Consider the following 14,093-nt stretch of genomic DNA (forward strand, 5'->3'; position numbering starts at 1 on the left):
TTGGAGCCCTAGTCTACATCCACCTGGCCAACACACAGTAGTCGTGCCAGTGCATAACGTGCATAATCAGCCATTGCAGTCGAGACGAGGGGTTTAAAGTGCTGCCAATTGTGCCAGTCTGATAATTGAAATCTAGCCACCAAGCTTAGACATTATTTGGCAAAATGTATGGTCAGCTGTGCTTTAATACTTTGTGAATCTGTCCTTTCTTGTCAGTTGTATTGGCTTTTTTAATGTGGTACGTGTTGTCATTGTTTAGTTATATATTTCAGCCAAACCCCACTGCTCAGGTATTCAGACCTGCTTCACCCTACCTTTCAATAGCCCTGAAGTGGCAGGAGCAGATATACCAGTAATCTGTCAGCACACAACACAAGGGTCTATTTAACAGTCTGACTTGAAGAATGGAAAGCCTGATATGTGCCATGATCTAGCAGACATTAAAGCATCTTAATGAATTAGAGCAGGCCTGAGGGGCTTCTGTGGGAAAGGGCATCGGAGTAATGGTACTAATGACACCCACACAAGACTAATGTATCAGGATTTAGGGAGAACTAAATCAGGACAATCCCATCAAGATGACACTAGGAAGATTTAAGGTCTGTGTGTGTGTGTGTGTGTGTGTGTGTGTGCGTGTGGGTGGGGTTATTACCTTACCCTACGGTGTGTTTTCCAGAGGACCTTTCTGCTGTTTAGGGGAAGGTTTAAACTCATTTCTTGTATTTAACCGTGGTTCGGGGCTTTGGGCAACTGAAGCATTGCAGACATTCAAATAGAGTAATACAAGGTCAATATGGAAGGTTAAAATAAAAAGATACAGTTTCACCCAGGGAGGATTTGAAATGCCTGTTTTTCTATCAAATTACTATGGATTGCAGGTGCAAAGAAACAAGTAGAAAGAAAGCTCCAGAATCCAAGGCCATGTCAGGTACAAGTTTGTGTCACATGTGAAGAAGGCTTTCTGCCCGGGATGAGTGTTTCTGAAAGCGGTCTTTGAATCCTGTTTTGTTGTTTTGGTGGCTTTACGTGGGGTTAATCTGTATACATTCATCACAGAATGTCATTGTTAAGATAACAAATGTTTACACAGGAAATGCATCTTTCTGGCTGATTTATTGATTATATGAACTGAAAAAAAGGTCAACATTACGTTTTTGAACTTGTGACTGGGGTACATAGAAGCATTGCCAACCTCTTTGTTTTTGTGGCGTATCAGTACTGTGGAGATGTTTTGAGTTTGACTTTGATTTTCTTTCTTTTTTAATGGTTCCCTGATTGTTCATTTTCTTTTGTTTCTAACAGAAATTCTGCACAAAGGTCAAGTGTTGCTTTAAAATAACGATTAAGAGCCGGTGCGACGAGATCGCTCTTGACTGCATACAGTAAACTGTACTGTATGTATGTTGTTGTGATTTGAAGCAACGCCCCCAACTGGGAGACCAAACTGTGGTGTCCTACTTCCAATTGTAATTCTCTGTCAAACCCAGAATCTGAAAAATACATGAGCAGAGCGAAACATTTCTTAGCAGTTGCTGTCACACACAGCCTTTTGGTGCAGTGACACAAACACTACCTGTTACAAGGTAGTCCACCGGTGCACAGTAGATAATACCAGTAGTATTATCTACTCGTACTTTTTATACCAATACAACTTCACAATTTTCTTGCCACTCTCAAGATCGGAAAAGGAAATCAATTATTTACCCAAAAATGTGTAATTCCATAAAGATTGATGAAGAAATACAATTAGAGCTCTGGGTGACAACGCTTGGCCTTTCTGTTGTGACTCCTCAGTATTTTGATGTCTGGGTGATCTCCGTGAGATCGTGGCCGTAACGTTTTCACATTGAAAAGACATCAGCTGATCTTGATATGCTGAAGCTGTGCATGTACGATATTGTTTGGTGCATTTGTGTTTTCTAAATGAGGGAGTTAATAAAAACAATTCACTGAGGATTTTCTCTTGGATTTCTTTGAGTTATGTGTGGCACGGTGTCATTTTCAGCATCAGCAGTTTTAGTGTCTTTTACTGCAGGAAGAATTTGAGTGGTGCCTTGAGGCACCATCAAAGCTGTAAAATGCATAATATTATGAGAAGGCATTTAAATGAGAGTAAATGGCAGCAGTAATGTCATATGCAGTGGATAAAGAACACATTTGAAAAGGTTTTTGCTGCATATAGTAATTGCTTTAATATATAATAAGAACTATCATCACAGAGAATCTAAGGTTTTGAATCTATCTAAAAAGAAATACACTATCTGAAAGTAGTTCAGAGTAGGCTTTGTGCAGTAGGTTTTCGCAAAGAATACCAATTCATATTTTTTTTTTATTGGAGCATATATCTGCTGAAGTTAAGATACCTTCCACTAAAACAAGGGAATGATGTGGAAAGCTACTGTGAAATATTGATTGAGCCGGTGTTGCAGAGATGCTTTTAAGATAATAAGAGGGAGAAGACCCTGCGAAGAGATCAATAGGAAGAGGAAGTGAAGAAAAGAGAGGTTTCTCCCTACACACCACAGATCATCCATAATGAGCTGGTGTGTCAATACTTCGGCAATGGCTCTTCACATTCTATTGACCGCTGAATCCCAACACTAGGCTACTGTAAAGACACTGGAGAGAGGCCATTCATGGGTGATTAGTATACCCACAGCATCACCTCTATTGCTGAAAACTGCAAAGTGCAGATATTCAGACTAAGCTAAGACATGATTAGTGTATGTGACTTCAACCCTGTAGCACACAAATGCAGTGCAGATGCCGTAGCTTGGTAGCTACATATTGTAAATGTCAATACTGCCCCCGCATGGTGCCAGCATCCTGGTGCAACACTGTGGTCAGATTGGATGGGTGAGCCAACACAAGGGAGGCAGTGAGTCTGCAGTGACACTGCATTGAACGGGACGGGTATATGGAGGACTGGAGCCTGGCCATGCAGTGGACAAGATTCATGACCAATCTAGATTTGGAACTCAATCTGAATGGTAGTAATCAACACAACATTAAAACAAATACAACCTAAAATGTTGCCGGTATGTGAAATAAGCTTTATAAATGTCATGGTACAAACGCAAACATTTAGCATGTGATCATGCAGCAATATTTCTATTAAATTCTCAATAAATTGTAGAAAACACAGTGCGTCGTTTCGCTGCACGTCCACTCCACGCTGCTAGGGGGCGCTGTCTCCATTTCAACTTCCTTCCTGGCAGCTCGGAAAAAAAGAAAACATTAATGGCAGGAGCTTCTTCCTGTGGCTCACATGTACACAGCCCCAAACAAGATGATGGACTCATCTAAGCGTAGTGATTCCACAAACAGTGGCCTTCAGGACTCGATCTCAAAAACCGACGACGAGGAAAAAGACGAGCTGTGTCCCGGTTTTAGAAACACGGATGCTTTTGTTAAAGTAAGTGAACGAACCAAAAGCTGGACGCAGTCTTTGAGTTTAAGCCTCGCACTCAGGTGGACAACGTGGATGTGCTTGTTGGCTACGAGCTGCAGTCACATTATAAGTTAGGTGTTGGTGGAAGACACGCACAGTTATCTGTTGACAAAATATGTGATTTGATGTTTATCTTTATATTAAAAGTAATTTAGTGGTCGACGACACGAGGGTGGAGCTGGTGTGTTAATTAGCGTAAAATATATGCCTGTTTCAAGAGTAACGATACATGTTTTCATGTATCTTTAACGCCAAAGCTGCAATGTCATTAGCATATTCGACTAATCTCTTTATTGTGTCGATTAATGGATTCATAAAGAAAATGTTGACTCTTGTCAGAGTGATTGTGTAAGATTACTGAGTAAGGACCAGTGAGTTCAGGGCTATAGCCAAAGCTATTCCACTTAGCTAACGTTAGCTCAAGTGATAAGTAAGCTATTAAAAAGCAAACAAATATCCACATTTGAAAACGTTATAATAAATGGCTGAAAACAAGTCATTATCAAAAGCGTTATTAACACATTTCCAGTCATTCTAGTAAAATATAAACACTGCATTTATGTAAATTTTAAATATGTAACGTTAACTGCCACGTTTCAGTGTTTAGGAATACCCTTGTTGTGAAAACCTTTATATTAGACGTTTCGCAAAAGAAGCAATACTTTACAGACATTGCAGTGTTTCCCTGACCTATATTTTCATATAACCTTTATTCTATTAGTGTTGTCTAACAGCTCAGCCTGTCTCTCCCCTGCAGTATGGATTGGGTGCCGTGTTATCCGCCACCAAAGCATCCGCCGGCTTGCCTCAAGCTGGAGATGAGTATGACTTCTACCGCAGCTTCCCGGGATTCCGGGAGTTCTGTGAAAGCCAAGGGGACAAGCTCTTGCACTGGTGAGTGTGAACATATGTATAATGTATTGCTTCATTCTCAGTCAGACTTGCACCCGCTCCTCTCATTCACTTAAGTTAAAGCCCATGCATCTGACACAATTCAGGAATATGGTTGTTTTTTTATGCGTCTTGCCTTCTGAAAATGGTGGTCGTAATTGATTTGAGTGGCGTCGTGTCACCCCGGTGTGTTGTACACTATCGGATTACATACTGGAACATCACTCTCTAGGGTTGTCCTCGACTAAAGAAAGTCTTAGTCAACTAACACTCGAGCGATTATGTCAACTAATCAATTAGTTGCTTTGATTGACAGATCAAGATCACACAAAGCAGTATCACTCTCTTGGTCAATTAACAGTCTGAGACTGCTCCTCTCAACATTTCCTGATTACGTTTGTAAAACCAATGACATCACATCCTGTTTCTATGCTAACTGCGATAATAAAAGCAAACCTAACTGAACCTCAGTCATGCAAACACAATAACTTCTCTCAACCCGTTTCCCTGTGTCAGCATGAGTCAGACAATGCAGCACCACGGCTGCAGATCTCTCCTGAGCGACCGGAACAAGCTGACGGGGCTGGAGGAGAGGTTGGACTTGGTTGTGGACTCGAACGACGTCATCCTCGAACGAGTGGTATGGCCTCCAGCTTTGGTGTTTTTGCACATTTCTTCATGGAGCAAGTCGTTTCAAACCAACTAAGCTCTCGTATCTGATTTCCAGGGGATTCTTCTTGATGAAGCTGATGGGGTGAACAGGACCCAGCAGCCTGTCCTGCCTGCCGGGTTTCAGCCTCCCAAGATTGTAGTTTCCAGCTGGAATCGCATGGTTGGCTAATTAACCTCTCGGCTCTTATACTGCAGATGCCAGCTTTTTATTTTTTGGATGCATTAAGGTTTAAACGTTATGGGCCAGTCCTGACATTAAATCACTGAAACGGTTATTTGGAACACTTGATGAATATTCATACCGGCTCTATACACCTTTTGGTAATCAGTGCTTTTATTGATCAGGGTTCAAGTCGTTCCGAGACGTTCCGACTGCTCCACGCCAAGAATGTTGCGAGGCCTCAGCTGAAATTCAAGGAAAAAGTTGACAACAGCAACACGCCATTTATTCCCAAGATCTTCATCAAGCCCAATGCAATAAAGCCTCTTCCTTCTTGTAAGTTAAAGCCTCTTCCTCTCATCTGTTTTCTATAAACTCATAAACATTTGTAACATATCTGTTCTCTCGCTCTCCAATCGTAGATTTCACCAACAAACAAATCCGTAAACAGAGACCCGAGGACCTTGATGTCCCAGCTGCACTGGCCGACTTCATCCACCAACAGAGAACTCAGGAACATGTTGAAGACATGTACGACTTGTCTCTTTTGTAATAACAACATTCACTCTTTTCCTATTCATCTTTGTCCATCTTAACTTGTCATTCTGATCCACGTAGGTTTGCACACCCATACCAATATGAACTGGATCGTTTTACAGTCCCAGAAGGCCTTCTGTCTAAGGCAGAACCGCAGGTTAGTTATAGTGCTCCTACAATCCTGTGATCCTCTCATTCTTGGTTAGGGCTTCTACTAAATCTGTCGTTTGTGGATTCTTTTTTAGATGTTCAAGCCAATGGCTGAGACCAAGTGCTCCTTCGTTGACACACTGGAGGATCTGGTGGATCTGAATGAGAAGCTCTGCAAAGTGTCTGAATTTGCAGTGGACCTTGAGGTACGGGATTAGAATTAGTTTATAGATGTGCAGGGAGTGGGCATGATATCATGTATGCTTATAAAATGTAATGTCGATCCAAGCAACAGATTGAGCCTTTGTGCGGGTTATAATGCTCGTATTTTGCGTCAGGAAGGCATTGATTAAATTCTGTGGTTGATTACAAAGCCTGTCGGTTCTTTTGTGTAAGTGTGTTATTAACACTCTGTTCCCGGTCGCAGCACCACTCCTACAGGAGTTTCCTCGGCCTCACCTGTCTGATGCAGATCTCCACCAGAGAGGAGGACTTCATCATCGACACCATTGAGCTCCGCAGCGAGTTGTACGTCCTCAACGAGGCGTTTACTGACCCGGCAATTGTGAAGGTAATGGAACCGCTCCACAAATGATATGTTCCTGCATCCTGTTCTGCGACTTGAATTGTCTAAAGGGAAGATGAGATTACATGTCTGATTAGATTTTCAAAATGGGAAAGTGTGTGTATGTGTGTTGCTGTTTATCGTGGCCAACTGGTATTGTGTTGAACTATAATCTCGTTGTCCAAGCCTAGTGCCCACAGCGTTTTGATAATGTAGTGGACAGCTATAGATATATTAGAGATATTTCTTATTTATAAGATATTTGAGTTTTATTTCCAAAATGAGTGGTTTAGATGCTTAAACTGAGGGTATTGAAAGAACAACTGTCTGGTTGTTTGACCACTTGTAGTATTGGTCTGCGTTGTAAAGCTGTGTCCAGCTTTGCCATCGACTGCTCAAATCTCACCAATTAAGACGGCCTTAAAATGGCCTCAAGGGAACTGAAATAAACGATGCGTCAGACTACCGGTATGAACTGGTTGCGTCTGAACCGTTGAATCTTCTACCCGGAGAAGAAACTCTCCAACACTGTTGGAAAATTAAGTTTGTAAAGATTTAATCTTGAAAAGTTCTGAGCCTGAATTTCTTAGAGGTGTCTCAGAGCGTCAAAGCTTGATAAAGTTGGTGGGTGTCCTGTGGTGTGTGTGTGTGTGTGGGAGCCACTGTGACTCACACACTGTAGGATACCTGTGAACAAGTGTGTTGCGTGGGCTTGAACCACAGAGAGATCTGTGAAAATAGTCCCAATGGAAAAATGTCGCAATGCCCCCCCCCCCCCCTAGTTTTTGGTTCAAATAGTATCTGTATCCAAGCAGTGAATTCTTTTTATTTTTTTTCTCAAAATAATTTGGTACTTTTCCAGAGAGGTTTCAGCTGAATATGCGTTATCTCCTGTTCTCAGGTATTCCACGGCGCCGACTCTGACATGGAGTGGCTCCAGAGGGACTTGGGCTTGTATGTCGTCAACCTTTTCGACACGCATCAGGCCAGCCGAGCTCTGAACCTGGCCAGACATTCCCTCGACCATCTGCTCAAACACTTCTGCAACGCGGAATCGGACAAACGCTACCAGCTGGCTGACTGGAGGATTCGGTATGAAGAAGACGGGGCCACTTGATGCTTCATTTTATAGTTATTGTTTAGGTTTAACTGAGGGATAGACTTCCTTTTGATCTCGTAACAGGAAAATCCATCATTTATTACTCTTAAATATATATATATTATTACTGACTTCTAAAACATGTCCCATCACTTGGCCTTGTAGCCCCTTGCCAGACGAGATGATGCAGTATGCCCGGACAGACACCCACTACCTCCTTTACATCTACGACCGCGTGAGGGCGCAGCTGTTGGACTTTAACTTCGGGCAGCCGGGCCTGCTGCAGAGCGTCTGGAACAAGAGCAAAGACATTTCTCTGAAGGTGAGCCCAGATCTCGCTTCATACAGCATTAGGATTAAAGCACCTTCTATATATGGATGTCCTATCAGTGCTGGTGGTTAATATAGTCCATTGAAGCAATAAATCAATCAGTGCCCGCTCTATTGACAGAGAAAGCTGATTTCCGCTGTGACAGGATGCATTGCGGGCAAGCTACTGATGCACAACTAAAACATGGTTTACCCAAGTTGCACCTGAACGTATGCACGTATTCATATTCAAACATGTATGGTCCGTAGTCGGAAACCAACGTGATCCAAAACAGCAACAAGTCTTTGTTATTTTCCACTTGGTCAACGGCAGTGCATTCACGAGCGGTACACGTCTGCTGCTGTCCACAGAACAAGGAAAGTATGTCCGAGGCTCAACTTTGAACGACTTTCATCATTACATTACAAGTAACAAGTGGAGAAAATCAGGAGTACTCTACGACTGCCGAACGTGAAATCTCGCAAAAGGGTTCAAATCTTCAATGAGTTTCACACACGGCGGATCCTTTCTTTCCCCACACTGGCTACCCAGAGTAATCCAAGCTCAAATAGCCTGTAGTTCTTCTTTGCCCTGCGTCACTGTTACGTCGTATGAGAATTCAGCTTTACTCAGTTATTATAGCAAACTGTGGAACTTATTGCTTCAATCAGCTGCATTTACCATCAACACTGATTGAACATCCGTATAAAAAGTGGCAACGTTCCCTTTTAAAAAATCATCTTCTATACTCTTATTCCACTATACTCATTGCAAGGCCAGTGTTGATTTGAACGTCTGCTAAATTTGGCACCATATTGTGTTCATGCTGATCTAAATTGGCATCCCTTGTCGGCTAGAGCAGAGCCAACTGTTTTGTTTAATGTTCACTCATCAGGGCATAATGATTAGAGATTTCATTCCAATTTTTGTTTTCAATGTTTTTTTTCATTTACGTTGTCGTTACAATTTAGTCGTGAAGAAAAAAAAACATTGATGAGCTCTGTCTAAAAGTGTCATGGTTTCTCTATTGCTGTCATATTTTTTTTATTTTTTTTTTTATTTTTCTACGCCATAATCACCTGCATTTTCTGACATTTGTCATGATTCACGATGTGCCTTCCCTCCGTGCAGAAATATATAAAGCCTATATACACAGAGGAGTCCTATTTGGAGCTGCAGAGGAAGCAGAAGCGGTCCTTCAACACCCAGCAGCTCACTGCCTTCAGACTGCTGTTTGCCTGGAGGGACAAGAGGGCCAGGCAGGAAGATGAAAGCACCGGGTAGGCTGTTTGGAAATGGATGAACTCGCTGTTCTGGAAATCCTCTAGAGCCGTTTTCCTATTTATAAGTTTGTGCCCAGACAGATTTTGCCACCCAATCTCCCTGCTTTTAGAATCACTCAGTCCTTCTACATCTGTCTTAACACGGAGTTGTTTGTGTGTTGTAGATTCACCCTGCCCACTCATATGATGATCAAGATCTCTGAGGAGCTGCCCAGGTGAGTTCAATAGATTTCCCACTTAAATTGGGATTCATTTGTAGTGCTGTTCCCTCACTTTAGAACAGGTGAGTTTAGCGTCATTATTCACAACCTCCAACACAGTATTTTGTCTTTGTCGACTCAGGGAGCCTCAGGGCATCATTGCCTGCTGTAACCCTGTACCCCCGCTGGTGAGGCAGCATGTCAATGAGCTCCATTTGTTAGTGCAGCAAGCCAGAGAAATGCCTCTCCTTAAGGTAAGAAACGATGGGTGGCAGCAGTGTTTGTTGTGGTGTAAGTTCAATGTACCTAAATCAATCAAACATTGCCATGTTTTCTAAACGTCACACAGGCTGAGCTTGGAGCTCAAAAGACGAAAGGACTCGCACCCTTGAAAAAGGTTGGTTGAAAACTGATAAATCCAGGTTGAATATTTAGTTTTTGCATTCGGTATTTTGAAGGAACCTTGACTGGCATAAAATTCATGTGATTTTTGTATAATTTTCCAGCCAGAGGTCACGTTGTTTGGTCCTCATGATACATCCAAGGTCTCTGAGAGCGACCTTCACCACTGTTCTCCTCATGGTACGCTCGACGCTCACACATGTTCTGCATTGTATTTGTGATTTTTAATATTTTGGCCCATTAGGCCTAAAAAAGAAAATGCATCTAATTTCAGAAATGCCCGTCAAACAAGGGATGCTCTTCTCAGAGGATGAGGACAGAATGGATCTTGGTGAAGAGGAAACAAGTGGTCTCGTGGCGACGGCGACAATCACACAGTTTGAGGTAGAGATCAACTTCTAGTTTGATTTATTCAGGTCAATTTACATGCAGCTGTCATACCTAATGTGAGAACTCTGCGTTCTTTTTTTGAAGGAGCTGGAAACACAGAATGACCAAGAGTCCCCTTCTGTGGCTCAAATGAAAGCCAGACGCATCATTGAGTCTTTTGAAAACCCTTTCAGAATGGTAAGATATGATTAACCCTCAGTATTGTTTGCATTGCATCTTATTTAACCAGACACACAGCATTCAACTATCTTCCTTCTAATTTCAGTACTTGCCCTCCACTGATGTGCACATCAGCAAGAATGCCAAGTTTGACCCATCTTCGAAAATATTTGAGGTACTTGCATCAGCTGTGGTGGTCGCAGTGACTCAAATTGCTGACTGTCACATTTTACAGTAGCCTTCAGACACTAATCTGAATGCTGTATTTGTGCTGGGCACAAAAGGAGACGCTTGATGGTTGTACAATATGCTGTTATACAGTCAAACAGCCAAGTAAGCCATGCCCAGACGGCCACTTTTAGGCTTGCTTTTTAAATGGTTTTATGTTGATAAAGTATTAATAACTTTGGAGGAGGCCGTACGTTAAAAATACAATAACCCACCATCTCGCGTTTACAGATCAGTAAAAGATGGAAACTGCAGAGTATTGAACGTCAACAGAAGGATTTGGAGGCCAAGAGAGAGGCCAAGACGAAAGCCAAGGAAGAAGCAAAGGAACGTATAAAGAAAGTGAAAGGTAATGAAGTCAAACTTGCTCTAAATTTACCATTTTTCTGAGTAACGTCCCTCATTGTATTTCATTTTTTTTATTGTTGTTTTCCGCAGAAGAAAGAAACGAGGCTAAGCAGAGCTACCAGGAGTCTCTCCAGAACGTCGCCACTGTTCGCCAGCAAGCAGCGGTGAGTCATTCGCTCTCTTGTCCGTCCATTCCCTCTATGCTACTTCAGATCGGCTTTTGCCAACTTCACTGTTGATGTCCCTGTTGGGAGGGTACATATCCATGAAAAACACCGAGTGTTATATTCACCCAGGAGCCTGGCATGGCATATTAAAGATAGTGCTGTGATCGGCAGTTTAACCCTCTGCAATGCCCCCCTATTTTCTGAAGACGTGGCTGGTATTTCTTCGCAGCAATATGGTGACTCACAAGCGAGTGAACCACTGCTGCCAGTCTGCAGCTCAGGCATGTCAGTGGCCTTATCTATATCTGTCGCATGACGTGCCCGGGGAAAAAGAATGCACAGCGTGGGATTGCAGCATTAGCGACATGCCGCCCCCCCCCCCCCCCCACTTATAAAACACTTTTCTTCTCTCCTTGGGGAACAACAACAGCTTATTTCTGCCCAAAAGCCCACTTCCTGTTAGCTCCGTTTGTCTGGGCTATTGCTATGCCCCCTCCTGCTCGGTTACATGCTCTTGCCACCATATGGTGTTTCCTCTCTCCGTTTTGAACAAAAGTCTTCATCTTCAGTTGTCGGTGCTGGAGAACAGAAAGAAATGTCTCCACTCTGACCCTGGTGGTGGAACCGCTTCCCCTCTGCCTTTCACTGTGTGTGCGCGTTGAGCCATCAGTCACTAAGTGCACACGGTAATATCATGCACCACAGCAATCCATTGTGTGATGATGGATTGAGTGAAGTGTGTTTTAAGCTGAAATGGAGGCTTCAAATAAACATGGTGGCATGCATTATAGTCAAAAGTGTTGGCAGCAGAACTTGAAAGTAACACTCCTCAACCTGCCAACTGCGGGCAAATATTGGCTCAGTCGGCTAACTCTGTTTCCGCCGATACTTTGGCAGTGAAGTTTTCTTATCTAGTTTCAGTTTGAAAGAAAAGTTTCCAAACACCTCTACTGCACTATTGGGTTCTAACATCACTGGTTTTCTCTTTTGCCTGCGTCATGTTCACGAACAGTTGCATCAAATATAATAAAATAAAAGCATGTTTGATAAATGGATCAGAAATCATACCAAGGAGAACACATGATTTGTGAAGACTCACAAGTTTGATGTCCAACCACAAAAATAGACTTGACTAAACAATGGTAGATTCTAAGATATTGTCATGAAGCTGCAACCTTATTCTAGCGAGTTAGTGCATTACAGAGATTGGTTGCACATCTTCTATGGCTGGAGTATTGTTGCACTGGTTCCTGTGGGTTGATATGTTAAATGGTTTCTGTGCCTGCATGTCCACACAGATAGAACAATGTGATGCTGCAGAGCATGAGGCAAAGTGAGAATGTCAACCTTTAGATGGCAGCAAAAGCTGGATTTTCAACGACAGACTGTTTCATCACTGAGTCAATATAATGTTGACTTTAGTAGGTCACTGCAATACCATTCTTTCAAGCAGAGGCCTATACAGTATGACATTTTCTGTGTACGGCACAAAAACATGTGTGCAGCAAAAGAAAACACTTTTTGGGAAAGGATGTCGGTTAATATCAATCTCTTTCTAATTCCCTTTAAGATTCCTGTTATGTATGATATGCAATTTAATGGTGCACCATAAATAGATAAACATCAAAAAGAGAAAGTTCTTCCCGCATACTATGCCCTATAGCTGGGAACAGTGGTCATTATCTTGTTAGTTTAACTAAATCCATCCATTTAAGATTACATTTATTTGAATGCATATTCTAAGTGTTGCACAGAATATAATGCTGCCGACCAATTTCGCCAGGATTCTGCAAAAGACGGCGGAAAGAAAAGAGAGCGGGTTGCCAGAGAGATTGGAGAGTCAACTCCCAAACCGAGTAAGAAGCTGATGAAATCTGAAGAGAAGCCCAAGAAGAAGGACCCGCCTCCCCAAGACGACTTCAATCCCTTTGACTACAGTCAGTCAAAACTCAAAGTCTTTGCTGGTATGCATCATGTCACTACTCACTTTACAGTCAGTTCGGTGTTGTACAATATTGTATTGTAAAAAAAAAAAAATGAGTTCAACTCGGTGCACCTGCTTTGTTATTACAGGTAACAAACCAAAGGACAACACGCAGTTCGATCCAAATCGGCAAGCTCACGATTTCAAGAAAAAGGTATTTAGTTTATTAATACATTTTGTTCATTAAACAATATGTATTTTAATAGTGCGTGACCAATTTAAATCTTTCATCCAATAGAAAAATCCCAAAGGACAAAAATCCAGTTGTGGAGCTGGAAACCGAAGTATGTCATACATGGCTGGAAAATCCGAGAGGTAATTATGAACAAAGTACAGTAGCTTCTTTGCCTCTGCAAATTCAAACATCTCAGTTTGTTACTGTTAATAACCGTTCTGTCTTTTTCGTCTCTGCAGAGGATTCCGGCAAAACTGGCCCAAAAGATAAATTCACGTTCAGGCAATTTTTTTGTCTCATTTTTAAAAAGAAAGTGTTTTTTCCATCCTGCAGAAACAATGTTCCCATTTTTGTTCCTTCTTGCGAGTGAAATTCAGTATTTCAATATGTAAGGGATTTCAAAGTCTATTTTCTTCCATCTGTGGAACAGTTTACCCTGTAAATATGTGGAAGCACAGACCTCTTCATAAGGATGATTTTAGACAAAAAAAGTTCTTGTCTACGTTTTTTTCATTCAAACAAAAAAACCTTTTGTTTTGGTGGGGCAGTATCACGAGGTATTATATAAAGTTTTTTTCCTTATCTTTAATCAAGAGCGTGGTCTTTCAATTTGAGAGCATGAGCTATTGATTTCACTCAATGCATGCGCTTTGATTCGCTCTGCTCCTCCCCAAACTATATGTTTGCACACATATTGAGCCTCATGCAAGAACCACTCCTTCAACCACATTCACGCTGAAGTGGCTTGTACGAGTGATTCAGGAGAACTTGTATCATTCAACAATTTTCTCATAAAATTCACTAATAGAATTTCATAACAATTTTGCATTAGAAAATCCTTTATAAATTACACTTCATAGTTATGTTGACATTATCCTGTTTGACTCTGCAGTTGGAATTATATCTTTCAAAATTGTCTATC

At 41.8% G+C, this 14,093-nt stretch overlaps 1 protein-coding gene across 1 annotated transcript; it reads left to right on the plus strand.

The window, feature by feature from the left end:
* The first annotated feature begins 3,228 nt into the window (after positions 1–3,228).
* exosc10 (exosome component 10) lies at positions 3,229–13,760 on the plus strand. The gene is made up of 25 exons (XM_076094701.1): positions 3,229–3,415; positions 4,209–4,345; positions 4,859–4,982; positions 5,070–5,174; positions 5,360–5,510; positions 5,597–5,705; positions 5,793–5,868; positions 5,957–6,067; positions 6,289–6,432; positions 7,328–7,518; positions 7,691–7,847; positions 8,967–9,115; positions 9,283–9,333; positions 9,461–9,572; positions 9,668–9,715; positions 9,825–9,900; positions 9,995–10,104; positions 10,195–10,287; positions 10,376–10,444; positions 10,729–10,846; positions 10,936–11,009; positions 12,796–12,976; positions 13,086–13,150; positions 13,235–13,311; positions 13,411–13,760. The coding sequence occupies exons 1-25, from the start codon at positions 3,269–3,271 to the stop codon at positions 13,439–13,441; spliced, it is 2,706 nt and encodes a 901-aa protein (XP_075950816.1). The 5' UTR covers positions 3,229–3,268; the 3' UTR covers positions 13,442–13,760.
* Positions 13,761–14,093: the final 333 nt, after the last annotated feature.

This window comes from Anarhichas minor, unplaced genomic scaffold (genome assembly GCF_050575085.1).
Source record: "Anarhichas minor isolate MPS153535 unplaced genomic scaffold, ASM5057508v1 ptg000003l, whole genome shotgun sequence".
Taxonomy (NCBI): Eukaryota; Metazoa; Chordata; class Actinopteri; order Perciformes; family Anarhichadidae; genus Anarhichas; species Anarhichas minor.

Coding starts and splice junctions, on each gene's coding strand:
- exosc10 (XM_076094701.1), top strand. CDS start 3,269: ATGTACACAGCCCCAAACAAGATGATGGACTCATCTAAGCGTAGTGAT. Junction 3,416..4,208: donor ACACGGATGCTTTTGTTAAA/GTAAGTGAACGA, acceptor TCTCCCCTGCAG/TATGGATTGGGTGCCGTGTT. Junction 6,433..7,327: donor CTGACCCGGCAATTGTGAAG/GTAATGGAACCG, acceptor TCCTGTTCTCAG/GTATTCCACGGCGCCGACTC.